This window comes from Vanellus vanellus (assembly GCF_965231255.1).
Source record: "Vanellus vanellus genome assembly, chromosome: 1".
In the NCBI taxonomy this organism is placed as follows: Eukaryota; Metazoa; Chordata; class Aves; order Charadriiformes; family Charadriidae; genus Vanellus; species Vanellus vanellus.
In genome coordinates, this window is record NC_138905.1 from 98,894,279 (window position 1) to 98,914,631 (window position 20,353).

Sequence of the window (20,353 nt, forward strand, 5' to 3'; positions counted from 1 at the left end):
AACAGTGATGACGCATAGAAAAAAAATTTAAAAGCCAACAGTAATTTCCAAACAGTACTTGCCACATTCTTTTATCTTATATAGATTTTGTTATCATTGCTTCTGTTAGAGGCAATGTAAAAATAAAAATAATTGCAAAAACCATCCATTCCAGTCTGTCTAGAGGACCACTCAAAAATAAAAAAAGTGAGGAATAGGGTGGTTGTCCATTCACAAATTCGTGTAGGGCTGTCGCAGGAGCATGCCAATATTATTGAAACATTAGTTTGTTGCTTAATTCATAAACTTCAATTCAAAGCAACCATTTACTTTTACTTGCAGCTGATATCAATTTTGACCCAGCTTTTTAGAAAGGATAATGCTGAATTATTTGAATATCGTCAATTAAATACTTTGTACTAAATGTATGTAAATGGCAATGGTAGACATTTTAAATTCCTTTCAAGTCCTTTGCAAGCAAATTTCTTTCAGCACTGTAGAATATCAAGATTACAGGCTGTCAGTATCATTCTATAGACTTTCACACTAAATAACTTCTCCAATGGAGCAGAGACATGTTCATTAATAAGAATTTATTAGTACATTTGGAAGGGATCTGCCGTAAATCTTTACAGCACAAAACTAAACATGGCTACATGTTGAGTCCACAGTGTACACATTACTTCTTAAAAGTGCATGACAAGCATCTTGTTAAAAACAAACAAGAAACAAGAATGTCCCCCTTCCCCAACAAAAAGGAAACCTCTAAACTAACAAAAAAGCAAATGGAAAAAAAATCTATTTTGGGCAAACCAAGTCAGCTTCAAACAATTTTAGTAGGCACCTACTGTGGCTTCTGAGATCATTGTAGTATGCATATCTGTCATACTGGATTTTTCTTTCAGCTTTGATTGGAGTAATGTGTGTTCTATTACACCAATTTGTATGTCCATCTGAGTGGTTTCTTGCTTCAGTTTTGTTAAGGCCTGTTTAATCTTCACTAGAGGAGCTGTTAAAAAAAAGATAAACAGTGGAACTCTGTGTCAGCTATTTAACACAAAAGCGTTATTTTCTATAATTCACTCCTTAATATTGAAGAGCTGAATGAACAAACAGGCGTTCTACTCTAAAGACATGACTGTACTGATACATAATTTTTAATATGCAAGACACTTTAAAGATAGAAACAGGCGATGAGAATTTTGCTGTCTTCTTGAGATCTAATATCTGCATAAAGATGTGCATCAACATTAAGATAGGTTTGTCAATGATGTATTTTGCTCAGCTGAAAGCTTCATCCCCATACCTGACTTGGGGTTTGGTAGAGAACTGAAGACACCTTCAGCAAGAGGTCATCTTACGTGTGAAAAGCTATTAAAATGTTTTGTGGTCCATACTTTGTTCCCAATCCCTCACCTCCCACTAATATCACCCTAGGGATGCTGCTACTGCATCATATTGATCCTTATAACTCCAGAGTCTAGATTTCATCCTGACCCTTGGCCATGCCATAATACAGAAAAGGTGTTGTGAGGCAGGTGAGTAGCTCCTTCAGAGCTAAGCAAGGGTGCACAAAATTTCCTTAAACAGTAACTCGTACAACTACTTCAGTAAATTAGCTGTAATGGTTACAATTAAATATGGATACAGCTTGCATATTCAGTTCTACTGTAACATGCATCAATTTATTTCTGCATTCACACTCCTTGAACATTCGCAACAGAATGCATTTATCAGCAAAAATCTCAAACAACCAAATCCTGAGTCTGAGACACACTAATTCACATAGGTATGTAGTTTCAAATATTAAAAAAAGCCCAAATATCAAAACACCAAAATGAATTTTCTCACTGACTCCAGCCAGCCTTACTCAGGGAATCTAACAGCTATTGCCGGTGTCTATTTCAGAGTAAAAGGGCTTGAACCTGTAATGTGTGAATTTCTTCCAGTGAGTTGATAACTATGCAAAACAGAGACAAAACCCATTTTTTTTTTCCAAATTTTACAAATAATTTACCAAACAGGGAAATCCTGGAATCTCCACGTTCTGCAGACTTACGTAACTTTTTCAAAGAGGTTTAGACTCATGATTTTCTTAGACACCTTCTAAAATTTTAGTATTGATGTTTTCGACTAGTCACTCATTCTGGTCGTTTTATTTTCTTTGATAAAGGACAAACTACACACCTGCCATTGAGGAAAAGGGTGTTTTGTCTGAGGCAAAAACATACTTACCACCATCAGTCATACTGCTTCCTTTCTCTTCCGTTTCCTGCTTTACTCTCTCTAATACTTCTGTAATCTTAAAATAGATATTTTTTTTCTTAATTAAACCAGATGAATGTCAAGTTAAAAAAAGAAAACAAAAAAATTCTCTGCTGAGTAACTGGATTACTTAAAAAAAATGAACTAATCTGTCTTAGTTGTATATGGAAGAACATTTTTTTTTTCAAACATTAAGAAAATTTTAATTTAACTTTAACTAAATTAATGTTGTAAAAATTACAGCAAAAATAGTAACAAGTTGGCTAAACAGCATAGTGTTACGGAGCATCCACGCAACCCAAACCGATGAAAACAACAATGTAAGTGTTGCAGTATGATGCTCTACAGAAGATAGGAACCAATGTCCCCACAGACCAAGATTCACCAAACGACCATGCCAGGTGCCCTTCTCAAAGTGTCAGGACTTCAGCAGATGACAGTGGAAACCTGAGAAACAGCACTGCAGCAAAAGATGGCGCAGCAGTCAAGCCTGCTGGCACTGGCACAGGTAAGGGTATGTAAAATGCATGTATGAAGAATAAAAGTGCATTTCAGCACTGACTATCGACCAGCTTGCCTTTGTAGACAATGAAGAAAAAGCAAAGACATGATTCTAAGGTACAGTCTAGGCAAGAATTTAGTATTTTTGTCTATAATATAAAAATGGCCCTTCATTAAGGGTTCGATAAGCCTTTTCAGTAACGAAAAAGAAACACTCCTGCATTGTTATTGCATACCTACAGTGGTACTGGTGTTGCCAAGTGGACTGAGATTTGACTGCATGCCTGAAAGCAGATCAGTAGTAATAGCCAGTGTGTTGTTTATCTTAGATATGCACCACTGCAGCTACATAGTTTGACGGCTGCCAACTAGTAACATATTTATCATTACTAATCAGCCAACAATTTCCAAAGCACAAACACATTATAAATCTGAAGTCATTGTGAAGTACTCATTTTTTTTAAACTTACTTCCTTGAGAGTGAAATAGAAAGGAGCTCTAATTCTGCAGAATCCATACACGCAGAAAATTTTGCTAGAACTCTCATTAAACTGCTGTGTTTATTATCTACTGCAGTTGGACTAGATGATCATTCTGGTCCCTTCCAACTATTTTATTTTATTCTAAAAAGTCTCAAACCTGTTTTACAATTTCCAGAACATTCTTATGGTGTGATCTATTTTATGTGACTATTCCAGACACTTTATCATCAAATAAATAAAGTGTGTTTTTCAAACTCAAACAATAGAGGAGTTAAAAAAAAATTCTGAATTGGACAAAAGGTTGAAAAATATGGAAACCAGGCAGTCATTCTAAATGAAATGCCATGAAACATTCAACATACTGAGGCATTTAGGAGTCAGGGGATTTTTTTCTTTAACTTTGTCAGAGCACTGATATGAAAAAAAAAAACCAAACCAAACCAAACCAAAACCAAAAAACCACAAACACACAGAAAACCAGTTTTAGGTATTTGCACAATTTGACTAGTATGGAAAGTTACTATTTAGTCAAGTATTGCTTTTAAGTGCTTGGAAGATGAAAATCTCAAATTTTAATTTTAACTAAAAATAAGAGTTAAGCTTTTCTTCTTCCAAAGAATTTATGGACATCATTTTATTAGTCCTCAATAATTCTAGGACACAGGTTATAAAATACAGAACATTTACCCTCTTTTACGAACTGGGGAAATCAAGAGCTCATAATAAGTCGCCCAAATTCACCTCCGCTAAACAAACATATTAATCCTTAACATGAGAACGAATCAGAAAGAGCTGGGTTCATAAACCCACAAACACTAAATGACAACTATCTGAATATTGTTTTAAAATAAGCAAAAAAAAAAGTGAAGATGTATTTTACCTCAGAAAGCACTCTGATCCTTTCAGTTACTCCTCCACTCCCCTCCTGGTACTTCTCTTTAGCCTGGAAAGAAACATGTTTTTTGCTCTAATGACAAAGCTAAAGAAATGTATGCATATAGCTCAGAGGGAACACGAAAAGTTGCTCTCACATGTCCCAATTCCAGAAACTCTCCCACAAAGTCCCAATTACATTTACAGCGCTACACATATGAGGACAGGCTTGAAACATCAGCCCCCGTAATGACTATCATTCAAAAATTTAGAGCCGTTTTAAAAACTGTAATAGCCCTAATACATACACAGTAAGAAGTATGTTTTCTGATCATTTACATGAGGAAAAAAAAAAAAGAAAATTTGCCAGAATGCAGATAGAATTGAATCCTGAAACCCAGAATATTTCTTCATCAACAGCAAATTACTATCTTGAAGTTTCTTAAAATTTGATAGTAAGGTAAACAGAAAGGGCAACTAAGATGATTAAGGGATTGGAGCATCTCCCTTATGAGGAAAGGCTCTTTAGCCTGGAGAAGAGAAGGCTGAGGGGAGACCTTATTATAGCGTACAAGTATCTAAAGGGTGGGTTGAAGGAGGATGGAGCCAGGCTCTTTTCAATGGTTCCCAGTGACAGGACGAGGGGCAATGGGCACAAGTTAGAACACAGGAAGTTCCGTTCAAATACACAGAAACATTTCTTTACGGTGAGGGTGACAGAGCACTGGCACAGGCTGCCCAGGGAGGTTGTGGAGTCCCCTTCTCTGGAGATTTTCAAGACCCGCCTGGATGCAGCCCTGAGTAATGTGCTCTAGGTAATCCTGCTTTAGCAGGGGAGTGGGACTAGATGATCTCTAGAGGTCCCTTCCAACTCTGAAAACTCCATGATTCTGTGAAAGCACAGAGGTCAAATCCTGTTAGTCTTATTTTAATGTCATGCCCACAAATAGGAGGGCTACCCAAATGGCAGCTTATAGAGGCCTCCTAACTAGAGGATCAAAAAGCTTCTCAAACAGCACTCTATTGGCATAAAAACTAAATGAAGGAAAGTAGTAATCAGAGTGCTTTGTGCACGTTAGCATGAGTAATCAATATAAGAGATGAGTGCTGGGCTGAGACTGTAGCTTTTCCACTCATCACAGATGTGTGAACTTCCCAGGGAAAGCAGAACTAGCAATTTACTAGCTGCTGAAGATTGGCAACAGATTTACATAATAGCCAGACAAAAAACATTTACTTTCCCCAGTAGAATAGTTGAATAAAAATAGCTAGTTTAGCTTAAAAACTATGTAATTTGACAGCCAATCAGCATTTCCCCTGCTTTATATCCAACAGCAGAATTCACAGATAACTCCTCCGAGTCTTCTTTGCCTTCACCCTCACTTAATAGCAAGTTAGTATTAGAGAAGGCAACAACAAAACATCAGTGCATTACCTCACTCAGCAAGGCTTGTGCTGAACGGTACTCTTGAACCAAGTGCTCCAACTGATTGTTGATGTACTTTTCTCTGCTATTGATCTTTTCCAACGTTCTGCTGATTTCATTATGGAGTTTGTCAAGGTAACCCTAGAAAATCATATTCTGTGGGTTGACAGTATATAGAGAGTACGCAAAGAGTATTAAAATGGTGCTGTAATTAAGAAAGAATATGGAAGCCTACAAGTGAGAGAAAAATACTACAGAAATGCTGTGTTTGGCCAACAAAAAATGATTCCTAATGTGTTCTGGTTTGTCCACCTCCAAAACACATAATTCAGCTTCACTACTTCCATCAGTCTCCCCCCCTCAATTAATTACAAATGTCAATGTCAGCAAGTTACTCTAGCAACAGTATTTGACAGTATTTTATTTTTTTTTAGCAGCATTTATTATCAGATTGTATTATTCTATTTTGCCCTCTCTAGTCAGGAGGTACTTATGGTAATACATACATTAATGAGCCCTAATATCCCTGTTAATCCTCACATATACAACTCTCTCCCACAAGATGTTTTGCCAATCCCACTGTCCCTAATCATCATTATCGTATGTTTCCCTTTTTAGTTTTACAGCATTAGCACAAATAAAATGAAGAAAAAAATCAACTTAGTTCTTAACGTATATCAAACAAAAGAGAAAATAAAGATGCTGACAGATCAGTGAAATATTCTGTACATAAAAGACATACCCTAGTTTCTTTCAAAGAAGATTCAATTCCATCCTTATGTTGATGCATTTGATCTACGTGAACCCTCCAATCCTAAAAAAGATGCCACAAAATAAAACACGGGTACATACAACTTTTATCTTTCTCTGGTTACTTGCTGGTATGCAAGGCAGGGTCAGTTCTCTTTTATACGATTACCACGTATCATTCTGCCACAGCCATGTTCACATCCAGAGGCACTTGCTTAACGTGACACAATTTATAACTCCTAAATGTCACATGTGACACTCAGATCCATAAACAAACACTGACATCCCCACTGACACCACAGCAGCTATGCCTTTCAGAGTCTGTTTGATCTTCATGGAACTATTTCTGCTAGAAACCACTCTAGGCACAAATACTGAAATTATTGATTATAGCTGCATTAGGCTCAGCTTATTCTTGGACAAAATGAGCGCTTCAAATGCCTGACACCTACTTAGTTCCAGATGATCAGGTCTTCCCTTTCTACTGAGCTCTTACTATTATCAAGAGAAGAACAGAAAAAAATGAAAGATGCGGAAATACCTAAACTTGGTTTTGATAGTGGGACAAATTCAGAAGGGGGAAAGTTATTTGCAGCTTCTAGGTCATAGGAAACATACACGGACTCAGGGATGGGGGATGAGAAATGGTGCTGTTTTAACTTGATAGGTAGGCATCTTTCACTTAGAAATCAATTCTAGTTCCCTGGCTTCGTCACAAATTTTTCCTTATCAATGCAAACTTTTTACATCTCCCAGACGCAAAGCACAGCTGCAGACAGACTGTGAGTTCAAAATGAAGCAGAGTAGCAGCACTGCATAATTACTGCTATTTCAGTATTGTGTTTCTGAGCATGCTAAAAAACGTTTTTAAGATTTTTAAGCTTTTTGGCACTGTTCTGGTCTAGGTGTTAAAAAATAAAAGTGATGTTAATAAATCTTTACCACTTGAAATCAAACCTTAGGAGACTTTCTTGTAAAATGGGCGCTGTAAGGATATGTGGAAGGCGACAGTGTTTGCTTCACTAAGATTATCTGATCAAGGACCTTGTGAAAAAGGATGCTAAGCAAAACACAGAGAGGCACAAACCTGACCAGCAAACAATAGTGGAGGCAGTAACAAGAAACAAACCTGGCTAGTTACACTAATGGATAAGGGCATGCAGAGTGTAAGAATGTTTGTATCAGTACAATTATCTGATGGAGAACCTTGTCAAAATGGGATGGTAAAGAAAAGGGGGAGGGAAAAAAGATCTATGCAGTCACAGACCTGTCAGACAAACACTGAGAGAGACAAGGACAAGAAACAAAGCTCATCAGTCACCACTAACTGATGGGCTATGAAGAAACTGCAAGGATCACTTCAAAGAAGGTGAACCTGGCTGTTACAACTGGTAAGAATGCAAACCTGGGGGTTCTGGATATTTGGGAAGAGGACTGGTGCAACCGTGCAAACCGATGAAGCAACGTGCAGGAGAAGGGGACTGGGAAGGAACAAAGCAGGGAACAGAGAGGGGTATAAGAGGGGCTGGTCACGTGTAAACTGTTGCTAGTGAGTCCACTTGTCTGACTGAGCCCTGTACCTGATCACTGCAGTCTATCCTGTCTTCTTATTAAATTATTTGTTAATTATCTTTCTGTGCAGTCTCACTCTCTATCCTGTGCATGTACAAGTGCTTCAAGGACTAAGCGCCAGCTGCTGGTGAGAGGGGATATAGGGCCAGCAACTGGAATCAGACCAGGGCTGCAGGTGTCCCAAATTCATAGTGTCTGCAGCAGGAGTGAGCGGGTGTCTCTGTGCCAGCCACAGGAGCAGACAAGGGTCTCAGCCACCAAGGCAGGACTGGCATGTATCCCAAATCCAGCTACTGGAAAGGACCGGTGTGAGTACAGCAAGTCAGGGGCTCGGTGCCAGCAGCTGGAGTGAGACTGTGGGTCACAAGCCCGTGCTGCTGGTGCCGGCTGCTGGGGTGGTGACAGACAAGCGTTTGCATCTTCCCTAAACATGCTGTGCACGTGTAAAATTCAATAGCAGACTTAAAAACTGAACTAGCTGTCAAGGCCCTGGATATGAGGCAGGCAGATGATGGTATGCAGCAGGACCCACAAATGTACGGTGCTCTTAAAGCAAGTGCGTGAGTGTGTGCACCTGTTTGCTGGCAAGCATCAAGCCGGACTAACCAGCAAGCAGAAGAGCAGTGAAACAGTGAAGAGGGCCCAGGATCCTGGCAGGGGGATCAGACAAACAGACACGTCGATAGTTGAGGGGGTCCATGAATGTGCATGTGATCGTGAACATAGAGAGAAAGCGGTGTGTGCTTTCACTACTGAACTTCAATCTTAATTAGCTGAAGAGGACGAAGGGGCCCTGACTGTCTATACTTATATTTTACAGGAGTCCTACAAGTGCTGTTCAAGACAGGGCCCTGTTTATGGCAGTTTGCGTAGCTGGACAATTCAGGGTCCTCTGTGTGTCTGCGGGATAAATGCTTCTGAACCTGCAAACAAGAAAGCAGCAGCAGCTGCATCCACCAGTCTGGGATGGGGACCTGCAGGTCCACAGGCACACGGGGCTGGGCTGCAGCACCTGAGCAAAAGGAATTCCCGATCCCAGAACTCCTGGAGAATACAGTCACTTATAATGTCTCATAACAGGTACAAAACAAATCCTGGCTTAACACAGCTGCATGCTTAAACATGTGCCATCCTTCAATCACAGGGAGTGCCACTGAGTTGAAGTGAGGCTATCCCCCTGTGCAGGACATGCACGTAACTACCAACAGAGTGGTGTTTGTCTATCTCGGAAGAGCACAGCCGAGCATCTGCAACAGCTGCTCAGCCCATGAGGTTCACCTGCTGTCTACAATTATGCTGCTGCTGCCCAGTGTTCTCTTCCAGAACAAAACAAAGGCTAGTAGAGAAAGTGTGCTTATGTTATATGTTGGGTTTTAAGTTTGCAGCAGACTCAAGGTCTTTTGTTGGTCTGGTGACAATTGTTCCAAATTTATCAAACTTCGGAGTTTAAATTAAACACCACCCCACACCCCCAGCCCAGGACTTTACAAATAACTTCTAGTTTCTAGTGCCATTGATTAAAACCATTAACCCTCTCCTGGTGCTATGCATACAGCACCGTATAGGAAACAGAACATGATGCTTTTCTTGTACAATGAAAAAACACCAAACACTTCTCTCCAGTTATTTCTGAAAGCATGATAGCACAGAAGCTAGAAAAAGAAGAATTATCTTTTCGCGTTCATTTTGGCACACTCCTTAAAGCCAAGAGATGGTACATTAAACTGGAAAGCAGTAAAACTCAGTTCTTACAGTAGCTTTAATTTTCCACTTATGACTTTATTAAGTTTTAATTTCTTAGTGTGAGAATCAAGCATGATGTTCTCTCTAACAGATGTGCTTGCCAAGGCTCAAACCAGGCAATTCTTCACACACACAGTATCACACAGTATGCTAGGGATTGGAAGGGACCTCAAAAGATCATCTAGTCCAATCCCCCTGTCGGAGCAGGAACACCTAGATGAGGTTGCACAGGAAGGCGTCCAGGCGAGTTTTGAATGTCTCCAGAGAAGGAGACTCCACAACCTCCCTGGGCAGCCTGTTCCAGTGCTCTGTCACCCTCACTGAGAAGAAGTTTCTTCTCAAATTTAAGTGGAACCTCTTGTGTTCCAGCTTGAATCCATTACCCCTTGTCCTATCATTCTTCATGTAGAAGAATGCAGTATAGCATAAGACAGGCAAGCGATTTAACAGCTAGTTGAGAGCTTAGCCTATTTTTGGCAAGATAATTATCTTTCATTGAATTCTGTATCACTGCTACAGATTGCTTCAACACCCCAACTAGCTGGGTCACAACAAATGAGCAATTTCAATACTGCACTGATCTGTGTGTGTTATACAAGCTCCTAGAAAGAATGTTTATCGCAATGCCAGGAATAGGTCCTAGGTTTGGACTTTGACATGCCAAAGATAGAGGTCTGCTTCTAACCTGCTTGTTCTAGACTCCTTGGAATAGATTATGGAGAGAAAAACTCATGTCTAAGAAATGATGAATTTCATTGTGATGTAGTTATCTGGATAGGTAAGTAAAAATCAGTTGAAAAAGTACTCACTTCATTTTGCTAAACATAAGGAGAGCCCATGATGACTGGATCAGAGGTACAGACATACTTTATTGCCATTTAAAGTTCAGCAACATGAATTCCATGCAAACAACCTTTCATGTGGTTGACAAAATGAACAGCTGAAAGTTAAGAAGCTCCTCAGCTCTCTTCCAGGAAGATGTTTTAATAGCTGCTAAACTGAGGATATAATTTTTCAGATGTATGAATATATAATGATTTAAGATGTTTTTACTGAATAAATATATGGAAATAAATATATGGAAATAAGGTGCTTGTAAGTAGCAGAAAAAAATATTCTTGTATAGTGTTGGAAAAAAAAACCTACTGAAAATTATTGCTTCTAGGGTCAAAGTCAATGACAAAGATTCAGAGAAGATGGCACTGGAGAGCCCATTATTCATAATCCTTGGCATGACAAAGGAAAAAAAAAAAGTTTTAAATTGAAAGTAAACAACACTGGCTGAAATCACGCTTTAATCCCCATGTGTACACATGCAAAGCTGTTCTTGCATACCTTATTGTCAGTCCTAACCGTAACTTTCAGCTGTGGAAGCACACGTTCCACTTCCAGATTCCACTCTACTGCATCTATTGTGGACTGTAAAATCTCTTCTTGCTTTGCAGAGTCATTCATGTCCTGTGTAAAAATCACAAAGTTTGTATACAAAATATCATCATTATGCACAGTGAGAACTGTTAGCAATCATGTTACAATGGCTTACAATGTTCACAGTCAGGAAAATACTTATATCCAGAATGATCTAGACTACAGTTATCACCAATTTCTTTAATGGCTTTCTTTGAATTCATAAAGACTAGGAATTAAAATAAACACATTTTCTCATCATACTTAGAATCGAAAAGAATAAAATAAAAAAGAATAAAATGTGTATAATAAGAAATACATAATAATACATTCCAGAAATAGCAAGGGGGGACGGAAATTAAAATACATTCAAGAAACTTATACCATGTTTCCCTAAAAGTCTCTGCAAAACTTTCTTGCAAATGTTTCCAGCAAACTTGTAGTGATAACAGTTTGGAAACTGGAGATGTACATTTTTCTTTTAAAATGAGCTGATTCATTTCAGTTGGAATGTTTTTTCAAGTTTAGACTGTCACACTTAAATCCAACAGAAATAAATTGCTTTTACAGATGTAAAAATCTCTCAAGAGAAGACTGATAGGTAACAACTTACTGATCTGTACATCTGTGCCTTTAGAACATTCAGGTCAATAAAATTTTCTTCATTGTCTGACTCTTCTTCCTTAAGGAAAGTTGCAAAGTAAGACTTCAGTCAGAAATGTTACTTACTAAGACTTGCACTATCTTATTCCATAATTTTATTTTGCAGGAGTACAGGATAAGAAGTATTAAATTCCAAATTTCTGACATGGAGAGTTTATGAAAACAGAGCTTGTATTTACTTAAAATCTTATGAGGAGACACAATATCTGGGACAAGCTGGAAGATGAAAGCTACCCCACATTTCCCTCAGGGTGCCACAGTATTTAAAAACTAAACCAACCAACCAACAACAACAAAAAACAACCCCAAAACCTAAGGCGTCTCACATCAAACAGGCCATTATCAATAGTGTATGGTAACTGTAATTTCTTATGCATTTCCTAAAGCTTTGCATTAAAAATAAAACCAAAACAGAGCAAAAAACAAACCACAACCAGATCTGTACACAGTTTTCAAGATGTTGTTTGCACTACAGATTTGGAGCTGCAGAACAATACCACATTTTAAAAGCGTGCAGAATAATAGAATTCAAATTGAGGCAATTGATTTGTTTTCTTGTCCATGACGCTAGGCACTGTGCTGACGGTTTATATTATTATAGTCTCAAAATTGCACTCCTCAGTGATCATGATCAGCTCAGAGCCCATCAATGCATAAATCAACGATGCTTTTGCTATACGTTACCCTCCATTTATCTGTATTGAATTTCACCTGCCATTTTATCACCCATACACTTCACCCTTATACACCTTGTCCTTCTGTGGCTCTTCTGTTAGCCACCATCTTTACCACCAAAGTCAAATTTCATCATTCACATCCTTTCTGGACAAATCACGAATGCTGCAATAATACAGGTCTTAGCGTAGAACCTTGCAAGACTCAGTGAAAACCTGGGAGCTTATTACTGTACCTTACCTAGATTTTAACTAACAGGGACCGCTTTATTTTATTCTGGCAAGTTAGGCCCCTATTTCTCTGAATACTTGCAAGAAATTAATGGTGACTAGATTGGGACTATCTTTTGCTAAATGCACAATATATATTTGTACAGCATTTAGAAGAACATACTACACCACCACCACGACAACAAGATTACTTATCAGAACTGAGGAACCAAACTGTGCGGATTCCTTGCACAGACAGCCTTGCTGGCTGCTGTTCACCTGATTCCCCAAGACTTATAGAACAAGGCTTGTCTCTGTTTGCATCATCAATTTTACTCAGAAGAATCTAAACCAGAACAACAATCAACGAACATCATCATTAGCATTTAACTACTGGAAACACTGCTAAATTCAATTATGGATACAGCTAATACATACAAGACATATCGATGTACTGGCAGCAACAATGGACTGGGGAAAAACAAAATTTACATCAGCATATAATTAATCCCTGTAGAACCATTATGGGCTCTAGAAAAAGTGGTTATCCACGTGGTATAAACCTAGCTCAATAGTTTTATTAACACACAAACTCAGAAGAGCTAATAAAACATGTTAGTTGTGAAAATCATGGCCTCAGATACTACCTGAGAGCAAATCCAGAGATTCTTTGAAGGGTTTCAACTGTGCTTTAGTTAACTGTTTCCTCCCCACTTCCCAATTTAACAGCTTAGACCTTAACGAGACACAGAAAAGAGCAGACAGCTGACTGTTTTCATATTTAAAGCTTTTAGCCACCAACAGCTTACGTTTCTGAGGCTGGTCAAACATGCAATAGAGAATGTCTCTTATTGTTCTCAGAATTATTCAGGACTTTTTCCGTGGAGACTTCAAAGCTGGTAAATATGCAACCAGGCATCCACACCACAATATCTGCACATTGTATGAAATTTAAGAATAAAGGTTTGGAATTTTTCTTGGCGAATAAAAATGAGAACAATAATGCAATAGTTAGGCAAACAGTCAGAATAGGAAGAAGAGAAGCAAATTCTTTGACTGTTACATTCTTGTGGACTATTGTGGTATATAAATTGGAAGTATGATTAGAACTGTATGACAACAGTACTGTCACTCTATTTCAAACTTTTATGACCTTTAATTTTTACCATGCACTTGAAAAATGTGAAAACTAAAATGGGACAGTTGTGGCATTTTCTATCCAGTGTTGCTGGGCCTTAACACTCCAGAAAATTGTTTTGTCCTCAAGTAATTACCTGACCCAGCAAGTGAACACTTCCAGGCTCACAGCTTTCAATATTTAGGTTTTGATCTACATTTATTTTGCACAGATTCATCAGCTTTTGGAGAAATCAGATGTCAAACTAACTTCTTTTTGTATTTTTCACTTTAATTGTCTTTAGCTAACTTCCCTCTCCAGAAAAATCTAAAGTCAGCAGTAAAAAGATTCACTTCGAGGAGAGTGACAGAGGCCTGTGAAAATGACAATGTCTTGTGATAACATTGTGCTATCAGGTAACAGTGAGACTCCAACTCTCATAAAAGAGAGACTTCTGAGAAAGTCAATCAGCAAGAAACTTCTGTTCAACATCCATCCATCAGTAAGTCCTAAAAGCATATTTGAACTTACAGATGTATTTCATAGGCTGTTTCATAGATATGACACCTTCACTGTAATTATCATAGTTAAAAAGCAGAAATAAATAAAACAGCTCATCAAATATTGCCGTCTTGTTTGTAAAAGGTATTTCAAAGCAGGAAGACTTATTCTGCAGTCAGAATGGATGATTGGATATTACCATTTCATTGATGGAATATATAGCGATCAGCTGCCATGACCTTTCTCTACAGAAACAATTCTGCAACCTTTATTTAGGTCTTTGCTAGTGTTTTTAAACAAATGCATGGTTTCCAGTTGTTCTTTTCCACCTACCTTGTTCCTAAATCTTAAGATCAACTAAGTACCAAAGTTACTGTTTCCTATTTGCAGTGAAATCTGAGTTATAATAGCGAGCACTCTATTAATTAAGCGCTGGGCAAATTTTAACCAAATACAAGCCGATTCTGTAAACAGGAATCGAAGTTTCATTTAACATCAACAGCTTGTATCAGCACAAAATAAACAATTATGAATCTATACAATTTCAATCTATGGTCAAATTCCACTTCACTTTACATAAGTTATAAATGCACATAAGAATATAGTTCTATCACAAAGAGTTAACAACCTTATCTGAAAGGAAAAAACTCTACAAAGAAAATGACAATGCAAGAAAGGAGATGCAGGAAAAAAGGGCGATGGAACAGCTAGTAGAAAAGACTTCTTAAACAAAGCCAAACAAAACGAACAGCGAGAAAAACTTCCTCGTAGCTGGCCAATACTTACATAATCAAAACCAGTTAGGTAAACCTACCGCAACATCCTCTTCCAGTTTATTAAGCGTTAATTCTGCATCATCTTCTGTTATTTCTTCTTCTTCTAGCTCTTCTGTTGGATATGTTGGCCTGAAATTAGTACAAACAAGAGTAGAGCTTTTAAACACAGTAAATTGGAAATACCCCTGTAAACTGCTCCCAAGCAAGCAAAACTGCTCATGGTAAGTACAGGTGATGTGGAATACAACTAGACAGTGTCTCACACTCTTCAACAAATAAAATTAACTCTCAGCCTTAAAAGTCTTTGTTTATCTTGGGCTGTCTTAAAAGTGAGGGTTAGTTATTATGCCAAGCAGTACAGTACATTCATACTGCAAACACACCTGGGGAGTAAATTTTGAGTCATTTTCTGTTTTGTCCTAACCTCTTAAAATTTAAGTGCAAGTCACAACTGATTCATTTTTGCCTTACAGTGGAATCTATGTACTAAATAGAGGGAATAGTAAAATATTTCCAAGGTAGAAATTACTTCACTATATCCATTTCAAAACCCATCAGAAGGAAAGAATGAAATAAAAAGCACTTTTAACAAATTTTCATATTCTTGAACTTATCTGTCATCTAATTTCTCATAAGATTTCCTTTGTATTAAACACTCAAAGTTAATGTAGCTTACTTGTAACATGATCACATACTGTGGATACCTTCAACTGAAGAGGTCAAGAATGATTGATAGGACATAAAAGAATATTAATATGTTTCGACTCAACTGTCAGATTAACAAGCAGTTATGCATAGGAAAATGACCAAAAAAAGGTCATCAGTCAAATCTTTATTAATTAGCTAAGTCTATTAATGGCCCAAATTCATCCTTGCTGGTAATAGACTAAATTGTGTTAAATTGCATTAGGAATTAATTTGTCCTACTGCTTCAAGCCTAGTTGAATTTTGCATCTCATGAAATGTCAAGTAAAACATTTTTGTTAATTACTATGTTTTGTCTTTACAATTACAATTTACATTTGTTTGCTGGAAAACAATGCATAAGGGAGGATGCTTAAAAGCGTACTATACCTTTTCCAGCTAAAGCCAGTGTATTTCAAGGCTTCTTCAGCTAAACAATCAAGAACATAGCATGCTTGCTCTCCGTAACCTGCCTTTAATTTTGAGGGAGGAAAATCCACAGGCCTTCCCTAAAACAAAGAGGTATACTGTTTAGTAATGGCTACACATCAATCAAGTTTCCTCTCAGGGAGGTAACAAGATTTACTACACTAAGACCAAAGTGTCCATCGCGTATGAAGATTTTACCAATGCTAATTCATATTCTTTCACTATGCAGCTCCAGTCAGGCAACAGAAGGGAAAACGTAACAACCCAAGGAACAGATGCAGTGTAGAAATCTTAAAACACCTGGTAAGAGGACACTCACAGGGAGCAGAAGAGTCAGAAGCTGCAAGGCAGCTAGATGGTCAAGCACAAGTGACACACTGGCAAGGCAAGAACAGCTACAGAGGAACTCAGGTACTGAGACTTAACCACCAGCTTTTCAACATTGCCTGTTTGTTACACATTTTATTTATAAAATACTTATTTTTATTTATTGCTGTCCTACTTGATAAAAAACCTAAGATATTTATTCTTTAACTCCTTTAGAAAACAGTGTTCTTAACATCATTCACAGCTGTACCTCAGTATAATCTCAATAAGATTATACTTCCCATAAGTTGATACGCTCTCCTGACATTCAGGAAGGGGGGGGGGGGGGGGAGTTAATGTTGAAAAAAAATCCCAATAATTCCTGACAGTTTAGGGAACCTTTTACTCCTTACCAAAGGAAAAAAAAACAAAAACCCAAACCAAAAAAAAACCCCAAACAAACAAAAACATGAACACAATGCTAGACCATTCCCTTCACTATGAATCATACCATTGACTTTGGCAGAAGCAGGATCACAAGCACTGTGTAAACTTTCAAGATAGAATCTTTGTAAATTACAGTAGTATAAATGAGCAACATATGTGGCACTATAAGAAGTAAGTCTGATTTAATACATTTTACAGATTGTGGAACAAAACTAATTGGAATCATACATAATACTGTAAGACCATTTTTGTACTGCCAAAAAGTTAGCAAGTAGGTACACACAATATAAACTTCCAATTAACTAATTAACGTAGTAAAAACTTATAGATAGGAAAAGTCTGTCCAGTCCTTGGGAACATAATCAGACAGCAGAGAAAGTGTGTCATTACTGTTATTTCTGAAGGTGATGCACACGCTTGAAATACACTTGGGAAAACAGCATGTTCGACACTTACAAATGATCGCAGTTCTGAGAGTACATTTGATATTATTGCATTGGGGTCATCATATTCTTGCGGCTGTTCGAAGGGATGTCCCGCTTTAGTGATCAGCCAAGCGGCAAGCGTGCAAAACATAAAGAACTGCTCACCGGGATTAGTGGGCAGTGCAAAGTAGTGCCTGTTTAAAAAGGGGGAAAGAAATGGTAAATATTTTGAGCTACTGAAGCTTTTACCACATTATAGGTCAGCACAGGGTAGAAAGCAGTTTCTTTAACTGACTTTCTCAATGAGTGATCCATCTCAACTAAATTAAGGATGTCTAGTTTCACACGTAACCCCAGTAGACTACGTTTCCTACATGCAGCTCATCTATTTCCCACTTTGGGAGTCCTGGTGGACAATAGGATGAGCATGAGCCAGCAATGGGCCTTTGCGGCCAAGAAGGCCAATGGCATCCTGGGATGCATCAAGAAGAGTATGGTCAGCAGCAGGTCGAGGGAGGTTATCCTCACCCTCTACTCTGCCCTGCTGAGGCCACATCTGGAGTACTGTGTCCAGTTCTGGGCCCCCCAGCTCAAGAAGGACAGGGAACTGCTCGAGAGGGTCCAACAAGGGGCTACAAAGATGATTAGGGGACTGGAGCATCTTTCTCATGAGGAAAGGCTGAGAGACATGGGTCTTTTGAGCCTGGAGAAGAGAAGACTGAGGGGAGATCTTATCAATGCCTATGAATACTTAAACGGAGGGTGCCAGGAGAAGGGGACGAGTCTTTTTTCAGTGGTGCCCAGTGACAGGACAAGAGGTAATGGGCACAAACTTGAACATGGAAAGTTCCATCTAAACACGAGGGGGAACTTCTTTACTTTGAGGGTGGCACAGCACTGGAACAGGTTGCCCGGAGAGGCTGTGGAGTCTCCAACTCTAGAGACATTCAAAACCTGCCTGGATGCCATCCTGTGCGATTTGCTGTAGGTGACCCTGCTCTGGCAGGGGGGTTGAACTAGATGATCTCCAAAGGTCCTTTCCAATCCCTATCATTCTGTGATTTGAGTAAGATATTAATCCACATTAGACTTCAAACCTAAGTTACTCTTATTCACCTGAGCAGTCTCAAATAGCGATGAGCTCAATTCTGTTCCCATTCAATTTCCACATGCAGTATCCATCCCATCACTTCATAAAATACCACCACTGACTAATAAAGAGCCTATGCAATGGATTAATTCAAATGTGTCTTCCATAACGTAAAATATTTAAAAGCTCAAAAGAATCAAAGATCAGCAATTGTCAATAACTTCTAGGCCATGAATGAGCTAAGATTTTGCTAAATCTCAGGCCTTTCTCACAGGGCAAATGATTTACAGTGCAAGACAAAATATAAATTTGAAAAACATCCTCTAAGTAGATTAGCAAAAGTGATTGATAACTACTGTCAACATCACACAGCAAACAGCCTACTTCAAAACCAAAATTAAAATAATTCGTTGCTAAAGCGTTATACCTTTACCCATGACACTGGAAGCCAGGGTGGATTTATCTCATTTTTTATCTATTTTAGAACACATTGAAAAATACTTCAGAAGCATACTGTTCTCCGTTAATGGGAGTTTAGACAAATAGCACAAAGGTATCTGTATTCAGGTACACGATTATGCCTCTTTAAAAATAAACAAATTTTGTATCAAGTGACTGCATGAAAACTTGAATGGCACTTCCTTGAGGAAGGGAGAACAAATTTACTGAAGCCTCATTGCGTACAGACACGTGTCCTTTTTCTGCATATTGTCCTCATCCATGTCATTACACCACAGCAACCTCACCTCCTGTTCCCTTCTTAACATCCCCAAATACTCTTCCTGACAACAGCAATACACCCAGTTCCTTTTGCTCCAGAGTTCCCCAAACCTCTTCCCCTTCCCATATTCCTCAGAAATGGCAAAAGGCCGGTGTACCTAAAACAGTATGTAAGCTCAGATCAGGAGCACATTTTTGAAGTGATCCTTCCACCCATCCTCACCTACTGTGCCTTGGGTTACTTTAGAGAGCAAGGTATACAAACTAGGATCTACTTTGGATCACACGCAATTGAATGATGTGGTCCTAATGAGAATTCGGTCCATAAAATCAGACCAGTTGGTCCAACCAAAATATAAATCGTGTACACACTGGATACTCGGAACCAAACACTCTCCCTTACAGACACAGCTACTTGCTAAGAGGGACAAAAGTTTGCTTCCTTGCTCCAAATATCCGGATAGTCAGACAGCTGGTTAAAAACAGCTTACAGCCACTGAGCTCATACTTGAGCCTCCCTCCCAACAAGAGAATAATTTAGACCATGTTTTTACCCCCTATCAAGCCGTTGCTTAAAGCAAGCCCAGCTGTGTGAGCCTGGTTGAAACTGATGGATGGATCTGAAAGTTATTTGGGCAGGTGGATGTTGGGAGCACATCGGTCCCGTTACTTATCACATCTCAGAGCCTTTAGAGGGACTCCCCCTTCTGAAAGCTTCAAAATCACCCGGGAGGCGGACCGTTTATCACTTGACCCAGGCTTCTTATCAGCCCACCACCAGCCGTCCCTCCCTAAGCCGCGACCGCAGCGGACTAACTGCCCACGGGGATTTCTCCCCGCCGCCAATGGGGCTTCGCGCCCAGCCGGGCTCACCCACGTCCCGTAGCGGACGCCTCCCCCTACAGCCGTGGCGGCTGCGCAGCCCCACGCCTGGAGCTTCGTCCCACGCGGCGCGACCCCCCGGCCCCAGCCGTTCCCCCGCCGCGGCCACGCGGCCTCCCAGGCGAGGCCGCCACCCTCCCCGGGGCCTTCCGCGCCTTCCCACCCCCCGCTCCCAAGGCGCCGCCGCCATCCGCCCGGCGGAGCGGGCGAGAAACACCTAGAGAGCGGCCGCATGTTGTGGCGCCGCAGCGCCTCCTCCTCGTAGCTGAGCAGCTTCAGCTTGTCCAGCAGGTCCTCCATCAGCACGAACATGTGATACGCCGCGCCTGGGCCCCGCTCCGCCCCTTCGTCGTCCCGCTCCCCCGCTGCCGCTGCCGTCCCGCGCCTGGTCCCGCCACCGCCCCCAGCCTCCTCCGCCATTTCGCTCCCCC

General features: G+C 39.6%; 1 protein-coding gene across 1 annotated transcript in view; it reads right to left on the reverse strand.

Moving 5' to 3' along the window:
* Window positions 1-563: 563 nt before the first annotated feature.
* IFT57 (intraflagellar transport 57) overlaps window positions 564-20,353 on the reverse strand; it is a gene marked incomplete at its 5' end in the record, with an annotated part of 25,720 nt that continues 5,930 nt past the window's right edge. The window contains 7 exons of the mRNA XM_082487629.1: window positions 564-988; window positions 2,215-2,281; window positions 4,108-4,170; window positions 5,536-5,667; window positions 6,269-6,340; window positions 10,927-11,049; window positions 11,612-11,680. Of these exons, the coding sequence (XP_082343755.1) occupies window positions 813-988; window positions 2,215-2,281; window positions 4,108-4,170; window positions 5,536-5,667; window positions 6,269-6,340; window positions 10,927-11,049; window positions 11,612-11,680 (702 nt within the window). The 3' untranslated portion in view covers window positions 564-812. The remainder of the gene's footprint in view (window positions 989-2,214; window positions 2,282-4,107; window positions 4,171-5,535; window positions 5,668-6,268; window positions 6,341-10,926; window positions 11,050-11,611; window positions 11,681-20,353) is intronic.